This window comes from Ammospiza nelsoni, chromosome 30 (genome assembly GCF_027579445.1).
Source record: "Ammospiza nelsoni isolate bAmmNel1 chromosome 30, bAmmNel1.pri, whole genome shotgun sequence".
NCBI lineage: Eukaryota > Metazoa > Chordata > Aves > Passeriformes > Passerellidae > Ammospiza > Ammospiza nelsoni.
In genome coordinates, this window is record NC_080662.1 from 4,140,590 (window position 1) to 4,153,333 (window position 12,744).

The 12,744-nt window shown below is 45.9% G+C and overlaps 2 protein-coding genes across 6 annotated transcripts; both read right to left on the reverse strand.

Moving 5' to 3' along the window:
• Positions 1-8,231: 8,231 nt before the first annotated feature.
• Positions 8,232-9,816, reverse strand: LOC132085491 (golgin subfamily A member 6-like protein 6). 3 transcript variants are annotated; one of them, XM_059490970.1, is made up of 2 exons: positions 9,429-9,816; positions 8,232-9,365 (listed from the first exon to the last, which is right to left on the reverse strand). In XM_059490970.1, exons 1-2 carry the CDS (start codon positions 9,754-9,756, stop codon positions 8,434-8,436), a joined length of 1,260 nt encoding a protein of 419 aa, XP_059346953.1. In that variant the 5' UTR covers positions 9,757-9,816; the 3' UTR covers positions 8,232-8,433. The 3 variants fall into 3 exon arrangements, with proteins under 3 accessions (XP_059346953.1, XP_059346954.1, XP_059346955.1); XM_059490971.1 differs by having other exon boundaries at positions 8,232-9,155; positions 9,220-9,816; XM_059490972.1 differs by having other exon boundaries at positions 8,232-8,987; positions 9,135-9,816.
• Positions 9,817-10,216: 400 nt separating this feature from the next.
• LOC132085483 (uncharacterized) lies at positions 10,217-12,472 on the reverse strand. Of its 3 annotated transcripts, XR_009420228.1 has the most exons (5): positions 12,366-12,472; positions 11,716-12,185; positions 11,425-11,592; positions 10,908-11,291; positions 10,217-10,703 (listed from the first exon to the last, which is right to left on the reverse strand). XR_009420228.1 is itself a non-coding variant. In XM_059490962.1 (4 exons), the coding sequence occupies exons 1-4, from the start codon at positions 12,459-12,461 to the stop codon at positions 11,024-11,026; spliced, it is 1,002 nt and encodes a 333-aa protein (XP_059346945.1). In that variant the 5' UTR covers positions 12,462-12,472; the 3' UTR covers positions 10,217-11,023. The 3 variants fall into 3 exon arrangements, 2 of the variants coding, with proteins under 2 accessions (XP_059346945.1, XP_059346946.1); XM_059490962.1 differs by having other exon boundaries at positions 10,217-11,291; XM_059490963.1 differs by lacking the exon at positions 12,366-12,472 and having other exon boundaries at positions 10,217-10,929; positions 11,716-12,192.
• Positions 12,473-12,744: the final 272 nt, after the last annotated feature.

Consider the following 12,744-nt stretch of genomic DNA (forward strand, 5'->3'; position numbering starts at 1 on the left):
AGACGACACCTGTATGAGGACTGGGAAGGTTTCACTGGGTGAATGGTGAAGGGATAAGTTAATTAGGGTGTAAAACACCTGGAGTATTGTATCCAGTTCTGGGCCCCTCACTTTAAGAGGGACGTTGAGTTACTTGAGCGTGTCCAGAGGAGAGCAACGAAACTAATAAGGGGCTTGGAACACAAGCCATACGAAGAGCGACTGAGGGAGCTGGGGTTGTTCAGCCTGGAGAAAAGGAGACTCAGGGGCGACCTCATCGCTCTCTACAACTTCCTGAAGGGTGCCTGTGGTGAGCTGGGGGTCGGCCTCTTTCTCCGGGCGACAACAGATAGAACAAGAGGACACAGTCTCAAGTTGCGTCAAGTGAGATGTAAGTTAGAATTAAGAAGGAAATATTTCACAGAAAGAGTGGTCAGAAACTGGAATCATTTACCCAGTGAGGTGGTAGAGGCATCATCCCTTGAAGAATTTAAAAAAAGACTGGATGTGGCACTTGCTGCCATGATCTAGCTGAACAGTTAGAACATCGGCTGGACTTGATGATCTTATAGGTCTCTTCCAGTCTTGAAAATTCTGTGATTCTGTGATTCTGTTTAGGATTTCTGTACAGGGGGGTCTAAAGAAGTAAGATGGAGGAATTGGGGCGTGTCCTGTTCTTCTTCTTCTTCTTCTTCTTCTTGGCCTCCATCTTCTGTGGTGGTGGTGGCACTTTGGGATTGGTTATTACTAAAAGTGCACCGGTTAATAAGGGTAGAAGGTATTGGGGAGAAATGATAAATATTGTACACGTAACTTCGGGTATAAAGATAAGTGACCGCCCCGGGGGCTCGCAGTGTGCTCATGGCTGGCTGCTGTGCAGACCTCTGTTGGGCTGAAAGAAAATCTTTTAGATAAACAATTAATAAACACCGAGACCGAGACAAGATCAGAGGTCTCTCCTCGTCCTTTGAAGCGTCGGCTCTTCAAGGCCATCCCTGGGCCTTTCCAGGCCACCTAAACAGCAACACAGAAAAACCCTACAAGCTCCTGCTTTGTTTCCCACCCCAATAATCCCAATTTTGGCTGGGAAGAGGAAAACCAGGATTTCCTGCTCTTTTCTTTCCACCTGCTCCCAGGTTTGCCAAACAAAAATCAATTTTCTCATCATCACCTGCAGGAAGCTGAGCCCTCCAAAACCTCCCAGCCCAGCCCAATCCATCCATCCATCACCTTTATTTAAATTTTTATTATTGTTTTATTTGCTTTTGGCCAGGCCCCGGCGAGGTTTGGAGCAGGTGACAAGAGCAAGGTGCAGATTGATGCTCTGCCCAGGAGAAATGGGGATAAATAGTGGATAAATGTTGGATAAATAGGGAATAATCCCTCCTTTCAGCAGCTCCAAAGGGGCTGGGGAGGGAGAGGTGGCAGGGAAAATTTCCAGAAAAAATCTTGGAGGGAGGGGGGAAATATCGGACATTTCCTGAAGGATTTGTTGGGAGTGCGAGCACGGAAAAACGGGGCAAAGGAAATGAGGAAATGGGCGGAAATTGAGATTTTGGTGGTTCAAAGAAATTCTGCTTCCACACCCTGGGAGCTGCAGGCTCTGGGCAAGGAGAGGAATCTCCAGAAATTCCCAAATTCCCGCTCCAGGATTCTGGCAGTGAGATTTGCTCAGTGTTCGATGGAAAAACCTCCAATATTTCCATGGAGTTTCCTGGGAATCTGCAGCAGGAGCAGGGAAGGATTGGTGCCAATTTATCCCCATTCCTTCTTTTTTTCATGGAATTTTGGGGATTTGAGGACCTTCTGCAGGAGCATGGAAGGATTGGTGCCAAATTATTCCCATTCCTTCTTTTTTTCCATGGAATTTTGGAGATTTTGGGAATCTGCTGCAGGAGCAGGGAAGGATTGGTGCCAACTCATCCCCATTCCCTCCATTTTTAATGGAATTTTGGGGATTTGAGGATCTTCTGCAGGAGCTTGGAAGGATTGGTGCCAACCTGAGGGTCATCCCCATTTCCTCTTTTTTTTCCCTGGAATAAATAGGGAATAATCCCTCCTTTCAGCAGCTCCAAAGGGGCTGGGGAGGGAGAAGTGGCAGGGAAAATTTCCAGAAAAAATCTTGGAGGGAGGGCGGAAATATCGGACATTTCCTGAAGGATTTGTTGGGAGTGCGAGCACGGAAAAACGGGGCAAAGGAAATGAGGAAATGGGCAAAAATTGAGATTTTGGTGGTTCAAAGAAATTCTGCTTCCACATGCTGGGAGCTGCAGGCTCTGGGCAAGGAGAGGAATCTCCAGAAATTCCCAAATTCCCGCTCCAGGATTCTGGCAGTGAGATTTTCTCAGTGTTCGATGGGAAAACCTCCAATATTTCCATGGAGTTTTTCCCCAAATATTCCTGGTTTTTTATGGAAATCTGCAGCATCCCCAGCTGTGGCTCTGGATGAATCCCTGCAGGTTTTGCTGCTGGATTTCGTGGTGGATCCCCACGGAATTCCTGATTTGGGGTGGGGACGGTTGGAACCAGCCGGGATTTGGGGCCTCTCGGTGCCCGTTTCACCCGAGACGCCCCAATTTTGGGAATGTCGGGGAACTGAATCCCCTGGTGGGTTTTTATGGGACTTTGGGGGATTTTGGGAATGTGGGAATTTGGGAATGTGGGAATTTGGGAATTTTTTTGGAATTTGGGGATGTGGGAATGTGGGGATTTGGGGATTTTTTTGGGAATTTGGGGATCTTTGGGAATTTTGGGGGATTTGGGGGAATTTGAGGATTTTTGGGAATGTGGGGATTTTTGGGAATGTGGGGATTTTTGGGAATGTGGGGATTTGGGGATTTTGGGGAATTTGGGGATTTTTTTGGAATTTGGGGATTTTGGGGAATTTGGGAACTTTTGGGAATGTGGGGATTTGGGAATGTGGGAATTTGGGAACTTTTGGGAATTTGGGGATTTTTTTGGAATTTGGGGATTTTTTGGGAATTTTAGGGGATTTGGGGATTTTTTTTGGAATGTGGGAATTTGGGAATGTGGGAATTTTGGGGGATTTTTTTGGAATTTGGGGATTTTTGGGAATGTGGGAATTTGGGAACTTTTGGGAATGTGGGGATTTGGGAATGTGGGGATTTGGGGATTTTTTTGGAATTTGGGGATTTTTTGGGAATGTGGGGATTTTTGGGAATGTGGGAATTTGGGAATGTGGGAATTTGGGGATTTTTTTGGAATTTGGAAATTTTGGGGGATTTTTTGGGAATTTGGGAACTTTTGGAAATGTGGGAATTTGGGGATTTTTTGGGAATTTTGGGGGATTTGGGGATTTTTGGGAATGTGGGAATTTGGGAATGTGGGAATGTGGGATTTTTTTGGAATTTGGAAATTTTGGGGGATTTTTGGGAATTTGGGGATTTTTGGGAATGTGGGGGTTTGGGGATTTTTTGGGAATTTGGGAACTTTTGGGAATGTGGGAATTTGGGGATTTTTTTGGAATTTGGGGATTTTTGGGAATTTGGGGATTTGGGGATTTTTTGGGAATTTGGGAATTTTGGGGGATTTTGGGGAATTTGGGGATTTTGGGAATGTGGGACTTTGGGGATTTTTTGGGAATGTGGGGATTTTTGGGAATGTGGGAATTTGGGGATTTTTTGCAAATTTGGGAACATTTGGGAATGTGGGAATTTGGGGATTTTTGGGAATGTGGGGATTTTTGGGAATTTGGGGATTTTTGGGAATGTGGGGATTTGGGAATGTGGGAATTTGAGGATTTTTTGGGAATGTGGGAATTTGGGGATCTTTGGGAATTTTGGGGGATTTGGGGGAATTTGAGGATTTTTGGGAATGTGGGAATTTGGGAATGTGGGAATTTAGGGATTTTTTTTTGGAATTTGGGAATTTTGGGGGATTTTTGGGAATTTGGGGATTTTTGGGAATGTGGGATTTTGGGGATCTTTGTGAATTTTTGTGAATTTTTTGTGAATTTTCGGGAATTTGGGGATTTTTGCTGCCGCAGTTCCCGAGTTTGGGTCGGGAATTCGCGACCAGGAGAAATCAAAAACTCTGCAGCGGCTCCAGGAGGAGCTGCAGGCTGGAAAACTCCTCCCAAAATGGATTTTTCCCCACCCAAAATGGATTTTTCCCCTCCCAAAATGGATTTTTCCCCTCCCAAAATTGATTTTTCCCCTCCCAAATTAATTTTTCCCCCCCAAAATGGATTTTCTTCCTCCAAAATGGATTTTTCCCCTCCAAAATGGATTTTCTTCCTCCCAAAATGGATTTTTCCCCTCCCAAAATGGATTTTCCCCACCAAAATTGATTTTTCCCCTTCCAAAATGGATTTTTCCCCCTCCCAAAATGAATTTTCCCCTCCCAAAATGGATTTTCCCCTCCCAAAATTGATTTTTCCTCTCCAAAAATGGATTTTTCCCACCCAAAATGGATTTTTCCCCTCCCAAAATGGATTTTCTTCCTCCCAAAATGGATTTTCCCCTCCCAAAATGGATTTTTCCCCTCCCAAATTAATTTTTCCCCTCCCAAAATGGATTTTCTTCCTCCAAAACGGATTTTTCCCTCCCAAAATGGATTTTCCCCTCCAAAATTGATTTTTCCCCTTCCAAAATGGATTTTTCCCCCTCCCAAAATGAATTTTCCCCTCCCAAAATGGATTTTCCCCTCCCAAAATTGATTTTTCCTCTCCAAAAATGGATTTTCCCCCTCCAAAATGGATTTTTCCCCACCCAAAATGGATTTTTCTCCTCCCAGGAGAATTTTCCTTTTTCTAGAACGGATTTTCCTCCTCCCAGAATGGATTTTCCTCTCCTGGCACAGATTTCCCTCCCCCAAGGACGGACTTGTCTTTTCCCAGAAGGATTTTCACCCTCCCACAATGGATTTTCCTCCTTCGAGTCCAGATTTTCCTCTCTCCAGGAGGATTTTCTCCCTCCCAAAATGGATTTTTCTCCTCCAAGGATGGATTTTCCTCCTCCCAAAAGGATTTTCCTCCCCCCAAATTGGATTTTCCTCCTCCCAGTCCAGATTTTCCTCTCTCCGGGAGAATTTTCCTCCTCCCAAAATGGATTTTCCTCCTCTCAAAAGGATTTTCCTTTTCCCAAAATGGATTTTCCCCCCGAGGATCTCCGGCACCGCTGATCCCTCAGGGATCCCTTCCCTCATCCCCAAGGAATCACAAACCACAAAAATCACCACGAAAATTCCGATTTTTATTCCCTCGAGCTCCAGTGACACAACTGCAGCAGTAATTTCACACCCACACCCTGCATCGGTAAACAGTGAAGAAAACATTTTTTATTTTTACTTTTATTTTTATTTTTATTTTTATTTTTGGCAAGGCAAAAAATCCAAAGGGGAAAAAAAAAAAAAAAAAGGGGGATTAAGATTTGGAAATTTCCTCATCCTGCCTTGAAATCTTTGTGCGTTTGTGGCGGAATTGGGTCAGGCTGGGCTAAAATCCAAGATTTCAGCTCAGAATTGCAGCAAAACCCCAAAAGGCAAACGTGGATGGGATTTGGGATTTGGGATTTAGGATTTGGGATTTGGGATTCGGGATTTGGGGATTTGGGGATTTGGGGATTTGGGATTTGGGATTTGGGGATTTGGGGATTTGAGGATTGGGGATTTGGGGATTTGGGATTTGGGGATCTGGGATTTGGGGATTTGGGATTTGGGGATTTGGGGATTTGGGATTTGGGGATTTGGGGATTTGGGATTTGGGATTGGGGATTTGGGGATTTGGGGATTTGGGGATTTGGGATTTGGGGATTTGGGGATTTGGGATTTTGGGATTGGGGATTTGGGATTTGGGGATTTGGGATTGGGGATTTGGGATTTGGGGATTTGGGATTTGGGATTTGGGGATTTGGGATTTTGGGATTGGGGATTTGGGATTTGGGGATTTGGGGATTTGGGGATTTGGGGATTGGGGATTTGGGGATTTGAGGATTTGGAATTTGGGATTTGGGATTGGGGATTTGGGATTTGGGATTTGGGATTTGGGGATTTGGGGATTTGGGATTTGGGATTTGGGGATTGGGGATTTGGGGATTGGGGATTTGGGATTTGGGATTCGGGATTTGGGGATTTGGGGATTTGGGATTTGGGGATTTGGGGATTTGGGATTGGGGATTTGGGATTTGGGATTGGGGATTTGGGATTTGGGATTTGGGGATTTGGGATTTGGGATTGGGGATTTGGGATTTGGGGATTTGGGGATTTGGGATTTGGGATTTGGGGATTTGGGATTTTGGGATTGGGGATTTGGGATTTGGGGATTTGGGATTGGGGATTTGGGGATTTGGGGATTTGGGATTTGGGATTTGGGGATTTGGGATTTGGGGATTTGGGGATTTGGGATTTGGGGATTTGGGATTTTGGGATTGGGGATTTGGGATTTGGGGATTTGGGATTTGGGGATTTGGGGATTTGGGATTTGAGGATTTGGAATTTGGGATTTGGGATTTGGGGATTTGGGGTTTGGGATTTGGGGATTTGGGGATTTGGGATTTGGGGATTTGGGATTTGGGATTTGGGGATTTGGGGATTTGGGGATTTGGGATTTGGGGATTTGGGGATTTGGGATTTGGGGATTTGGGATTTGGGATTTGGGGATTTGGGGATTTGGGGATTTGGGGATTTGGGATTTGGGATTGGGGATTTGGGGATTTGGGGATTTGGGATTTGGGGATTTGGGATTTGAGGATTTGGAATTTGGGATTTGGGATTGGGGATTGGGGATTTGGGGATTTGGGATTGGGGATTTGGGGATTTGGGATTTGGGATTGGGGATTTGGGATTTGGGGATTTGGGATTGGGGATTGGGGATTGGGGATTTGGGATTTGGGGATTTGGGATTTGGGATTTGAGGATTGGGGATTTGGGGATTTGGGATTTGGGGATTTGGGATTTGGGATTCGGGATTTGGGGATTTGGGGATTTGAGGATTTGGAATTTGGGATTTGGGGATTTGGGGATTTGGGATTTGGGATTTGGGATTTGGGGATTTGGGGATTTGGGATTTGGGGATTTGGGATTTGGGGATTTGGGGATTTGGGATTTGGGGATTTGGGATTTTGGGATTGGGGATTTGGGATTTGGGGATTTGGGATTGGGGATTTGGGGATTTGGGATTTGGGATTGGGGATTTGGGATTTGGGGATTTGGGATTTGGGATTTGGGGATTTGGGATTTTGGGATTGGGGATTTGGGATTTGGGGATTTGGGATTTGGGGATTTGGGGATTTGGGATTTGAGGATTTGGAATTTGGGATTTGGGATTTGGGGATTTGGGGTTTGGGGATTTGGGGATTTGGGATTTGGGGATTTGGGATTTGGGATTTGGGGATTTGGGGATTTGGGGATTTGGGATTTGAGGATTGGGGATTTGGGATTTGGGGATTGGGGATTTGGGATTTGGGGATTTGGGGATTTGGGATTTGGGGATTTGGGATTTGGGGATTTGGGGATTTGGGGATTTGGGATTTGGGGATTTGGGGATTTGGGATTTGGGGTTTGGGATTTGGGGATTTGGGATTTGGGGATTTGGGGATTTGGGGATTTGGGATTGGGGATTTGGGGATTTGGGATTTTGGGGGTTTGGGGATTTGGGATTTGGGGATTTGGGATTTGGGGATTGGGGATTTGGGGATTTGGGGTTTGGGGATTTGGGATTTTGGGGGTTTGGGGATTTGGGATTTGGGGATTTGGGATTTGGGGATTGGGGATTTGGGGATTTGGGATTTGGGATTTGGGATTTGAGGATTTGGGATTTGGGGATTTGGGATTTGGGATTTGAGGATTGGGGATTTGGGGATTTGGGATTTGGGGATTTGGGATTTGGGGATTTGGGATTTGGGATTGGGGATTTGGGGATTTGGGGATTTGGGATTTGGGGATTTGGGGATTTGGGGATTGGGGATTGGAGATTGGGGATTTGGGATTGGGGATTTGGGGATTTGGGGATTTCGGATTTGGGGATTGGAGATTGGGGATTTGGGGATTTGGGGTTTGGGGATTTGGGGATTTGGGATTTGGGGATTTGGGGATTTGGGATTTGGGGACTGGAGATTGGGGATTGGAGATTGGGGATTTGGGGATTTGGGATTGGGGATTTGGGATTTGGGGATTTGGGGATTTGGGATTTGGGGATTGGAGATTGGGGATTGGAGATTGGGGATTTGGGGATTTGGGATTGGGGATTTGGGATTGGGGGTTTGGGATTTGGGATTGGGGATTTGGGATTTGGGATTTGGGGATTTGGAGATTTGGGATTTGGGATTTCCCTGCGGATCCAGCAGCAGCTGCAGAATTGGGAACATTCCTGTTGCGGGTGAGAGCTCTGCACTGGGTTTGGTGGGGACCCAGGGGATCCACGGGGATTTTCCTTTTCCCAGAAGGGATTTTCCTGCTCCCAAAATGGATTTTCCCCCTCCCAGGATTTTCCTCCTCCTAAAATGGATTTTCCTTTTCCCATAATGGATTTTCCCTTTTCCAAAATTGATTTTCCTTTTTTTCCAGAATGGATTTTCCTTTTTTCGTAATGGATTTTCCTTTTTCCAAAATGGCCTTTTCTTTTTCCAGAATGGATTTTCCTCCCCCTAGGATGGATCTTCCTTTCTCTAAAATGCATTTTCCTCCTCCCATAATGGATTTTCCTTTTCCCATAATGGATTTTCTTTTTTTCCAAAAAGGATTTTCCTTTTTCCAGAATGGATTTTCCTCCTCCCGAAACGTATTTTCCTTTTCCAAAACGGATTTTCCATTTTCCCAAAATAGATTTTCCATTTTCCAAAGTGCATCTTCCTTTCTCCAAAATGCATTTCCCTTTTTCCAGAAGGGATCTTCCTCCTCCCAAATTGCCTTTTCCTTTTTCCAGACTGCATTTCCCTTTTTCCAAAATGCCTTTTCCTTTTCCCATAATGCATTTTCCTTTTTCCAGACTGCATTTTCCTTTTCCCAACATGGATTTTCCATTTCCCAGACTGCATTTTCCTTTTTCCAGACTGCATTTTCCATTTCCCAACATTCCTTTTCCATTTCCCAGAATGCATTTTCCATTTCCCAACATGGATTTTCCATTTCCCAAAATGCCTTTTCCTTTTCCCATAATGCATTTCCCTTTTCCCAGCCTGCATTTTCCTTTTCCCAACATGGATTTTCCATTTCCCAGACTGTACATTCCTTTTCCCAGACTGCATTTTCCTTTTCCCAAAATGCCTTTTCCTTTTTCCAGACTGCATTTTCCTTTGTCCAAAATGCCTTTTCCTTTTTCCAGAATGCATTTTCCTTTTCCCAACATGGATTTTCCATTTCCCAACATGGATTTTCCATTGCCCAACATTGATTTTCCATTTCCCAGACTGCATTTTCCATTTCCCAGACTGCATTTTCCTTTTCCCAACATGGATTTTCCTTTTTCCAGACTGCATTTTCCATTTCCCAACATGGATTGTCCATTTCCCAGACTGTACATTCCTTTTCCCAAAATGCATTTTCCATTTCCCAGACTGCATTTTCCATTTCCCAGACTGCATTTTCCATTTCCCAAAATGCATTTTCCATTTCCCAACATGGATTTTCCTTTTCCCAACATGGATTTTCCATTTCCCAACATGGATTTTCCTTTTTCCAGCCTGCATTTTCCATTTCCCAGCCTGCATTTTCCGTTTCCCAGCCTGCATTTTCCATTTCCCAGCCTGCATTTCCCTTTTTCCAAAATGCCTTTTCTTTTTTCCAGACTGCATTTTCCATTTCCCAACATGGATTTTCCATTTCCCAGCCTGCATTTTCCGTTTCCCAGCCTGCATTTTCCGTTTCCCAGCCGGATTTCCCCCTCCCAGCCCGATCAGCAGCGCATTCCCAGCAGATCCCGGCTGATTTTTGCTCCCACCCCTCGGGATCTCCCCCTGTGCCAGGATCCCAACCCCTTCCCCACACCCCACCCTCAGCACTTCTGTCCCTACTCCCAGGTTACTCCGAGGAGCAGCTGAGCCCCCCCGAGGCACAAACACCCCCGGAGCACCCACAAGAGGAGGAGGAGGGAGCAGCACCAAAAGCTGGGATTATCCCGCATTTCCCCACATTAAATCCCCCCAATCCCATCTCCAGGAGTTTTCCGGGCTCTCCTGGCTCTCTCCGGCTTCTCAAGGAAAAACTTCAGCTCTGAGAGCTCCAACCCCGCCGAGGGCAGGAGCATCCAGAGCGATTTTCCCACTTTTAAGGCACAGGGAACTTTTGGTGCAGGGATTTATTGGGTTAAGACACAACAAAAAGGCAGCAAAAAGCAAATTTCACACTGGGATTGCTCCCACAAGGCACACGTGGCACCCCCGAGGGGGATCCTGCATTTTCCTGCTCCTAAAATTGTGGGGAAAGGGTGAAAACTGCTCAGGGTCACCCCAAAAACCACGGGAAAGGGTGAGATGTGTTCGGGGTCACCCCAAAAACCAGACCTGGGTGATGGGACAGCCCCAGAGATGCCAGGGGACATCCCAAGGAGGGGGGACGTGGATCTGGAACTGCATCCCAACAATCCCTCCCTGGCTGCTGAAATTCCATGGGAGGAGCTAAACGATGGAATTTGGCTTGGGAAGGATGGAATTGATCCCTGGAACTGGAATTTGCACATCCAGGATCCCAAAAATCCCCCCTTGGCTGCTGATGTCCCAAGGCAGCGGCTGAGGGATGGAATTGGGTTTGGGAAAAATGGAATTGATCCCTGGAACTGGAATTTGCACATCCAGGGTCCCAAAAATCCCTCCTGATCTCCAAAGGGAGCAGCCAAAAGATGGAATTTGGTTTGGGAAGAGAAATTTCCATGGGGACATGGAGCCTGGAATTTGAATTTGCACATCCAGGATCCCACAACTCCCTCCTTGGCTGCTGAAATTCCAAGGGAGAGGCTGAAGGATGGAATTGATCCTGGATTCAAATGGGAAATGGAGCCTGAATTTGAATTTGCACATCCAGGGTCCCAAAATTCCCTCCTGGTCTCCAAAGGGAGCAGCTGGAGGATGGAATTTGGTTTGGGAAGAGCCATTCACAAATGGGAAATGGACTCTGGAACTGGAATTTCCACATCCAGGGTCCCAAAATTCCCTCCTGATCTCCAAAGGGAGCAGCCAAAAGATGGAATTTGGTTTGCAAGAGCCATCCTCAAATGGGAAATGGAGCCTGAATTTGAATTTGAACATCCAGAATCCCAAAAATCCCTCCTTGGCTGCTGATCTCGCAAGGGAGCAGCTGAGGGATGGAATTTGGTTTGGGAAGGATGGAATTGATCCCTGGATTCAAAGGGGAAATGGAGCCTGAATTTGAATTTGCACATCCAGGATCCCAAAAATCCCCCCTTGGCCGCTGATGTCCCAAGGGAGCAGCTGAGGGATGGAATTTGGTTTGGGAAGGATGGAATTGATCCCGGATTCAAAGGGGAAATGGAGCCTGGAACTGGAATTTTCACATCCAGGGTCCCAAAAATCCCTCCTGATCTCCAAAGGGAGCAGCCAAAAGATGGAATTTGGTTTCCAAGAGCCATCCCCAAATGGGAAATGGAGCCTGAATTTGAATTTGCACATCCAGGATCCCAAAAATCCCTCCCTGGCTGCTGAAGTTCCAAGGGAGCAGCTAAAGGATGGAATTTGGTTTGGGAACAGCAAATCCCAAACGGGAAATGGAGCCTGGAATTTGAATTTGCACACTCAGGACCCCAAAAATCCCCCCTGATCTCCCAAGGGAGCAGTTAAAGGATGGAATTTGGTTTGCAAGATCCATTCCCAAATGGGACATGGAGCCTGAAACTTGAATTTGCACATCCAGGATCCCAAAAATCCCTCCTGATCATCCAAGAGGTTCAAGCATGGAGTTTGGTTTGCAAGAGCCATTCCCAAATGGGAAATGGAGCCTGAATTTGAATTTGCCCATCCAGGATCCCCAAAATCCCTCCTGATCTCCCACAGGAGCATCCAAAGGATGGAATTTATTTTGCAAAGCCGTTCCCAGCTGGAGCAGGGAGGTTTCCACCCTTCCCACTCAGCACTGCAAGCAGGAAAACCAAACCCAGGGAATGAGGAGCTTCTGCTGGCGGGGTTTTCCCATTCCAGGTGGGATTTTCCCATTCCAGGTGGGATTTTTGTCCCTCCAGGTTGGGTTTTCCCCCTCCAGATTGGGATTTTCCCATTCCAGGTCAGATTTTCCCATTCCAGGTTTGGTTTTCCCATTCCAGATTGGATTTTCCCATTCCAGATTGGATTTTCCCATTCCAGATGGGATTTTCCCATTCCAGATTGGATTTTCCCATTCCAGGTTGGATTTTCCCATTCCAGATTGGATTTTCCCATTCCAGGTTGGATTTTCCCATTCCAAGTCAGATTTTCCCATTCCAGATTGGATTTTCCCATTCCAGATTGGATTTTTCCCATTCCAGGTTGGATTTTCCCATTCCAGATGGGATTTTCCCATTCCAGGTTGGGTTTTCCCATTCCAGATTGGATTTTCCCATTCCAGATGGGATTTTCCCATTCCAGGTTGGGTTTTCCCATTCCAGATTGGATTTTCCCATTCCAGATTGGATTTTCCCATTCCAGGTTGGGTTTTCCCATTCCAGATTGGATTTTCCCATTCCAGATTGGATTTTCCCATTCCAGGTTGGGTTTTCCCATTCCAGATGGGATTTTCCCATTCCAGATGGGATTTTTCCCATTCCAGATGGGATTTTCCCATTCCAGGTTGGATTTTTCCCATTCCAGGTTGGATTTTCCCATT

Coding starts and splice junctions, on each gene's coding strand:
- LOC132085483 (XM_059490962.1), bottom strand. CDS start 12,461: ATGGGAAAACCCAACCTGGAATGGGAAAATCCCATCTGGAATGGGAAA. Junction 12,186..12,365: donor CTGGAATGGGAAAATCCAAT/CTGGAATGGGAA, acceptor GGAAAACCAAAC/CTGGAATGGGAAAATCTGAC. Junction 11,593..11,715: donor TTCCATCCTTTAACTGCTCC/CTTGGGAGATCA, acceptor CTCCCTTGGAAC/TTCAGCAGCCAGGGAGGGAT.
- LOC132085491 (XM_059490970.1), bottom strand. CDS start 9,756: ATGGAAAATCCATGTTGGGAAATGGAAAATGCAGTCTGGAAAAAAGAA. Junction 9,366..9,428: donor CTGGGAAATGGACAATCCAT/GTTGGGAAATGG, acceptor AGGAAAATGCAG/TCTGGGAAATGGAAAATGCA.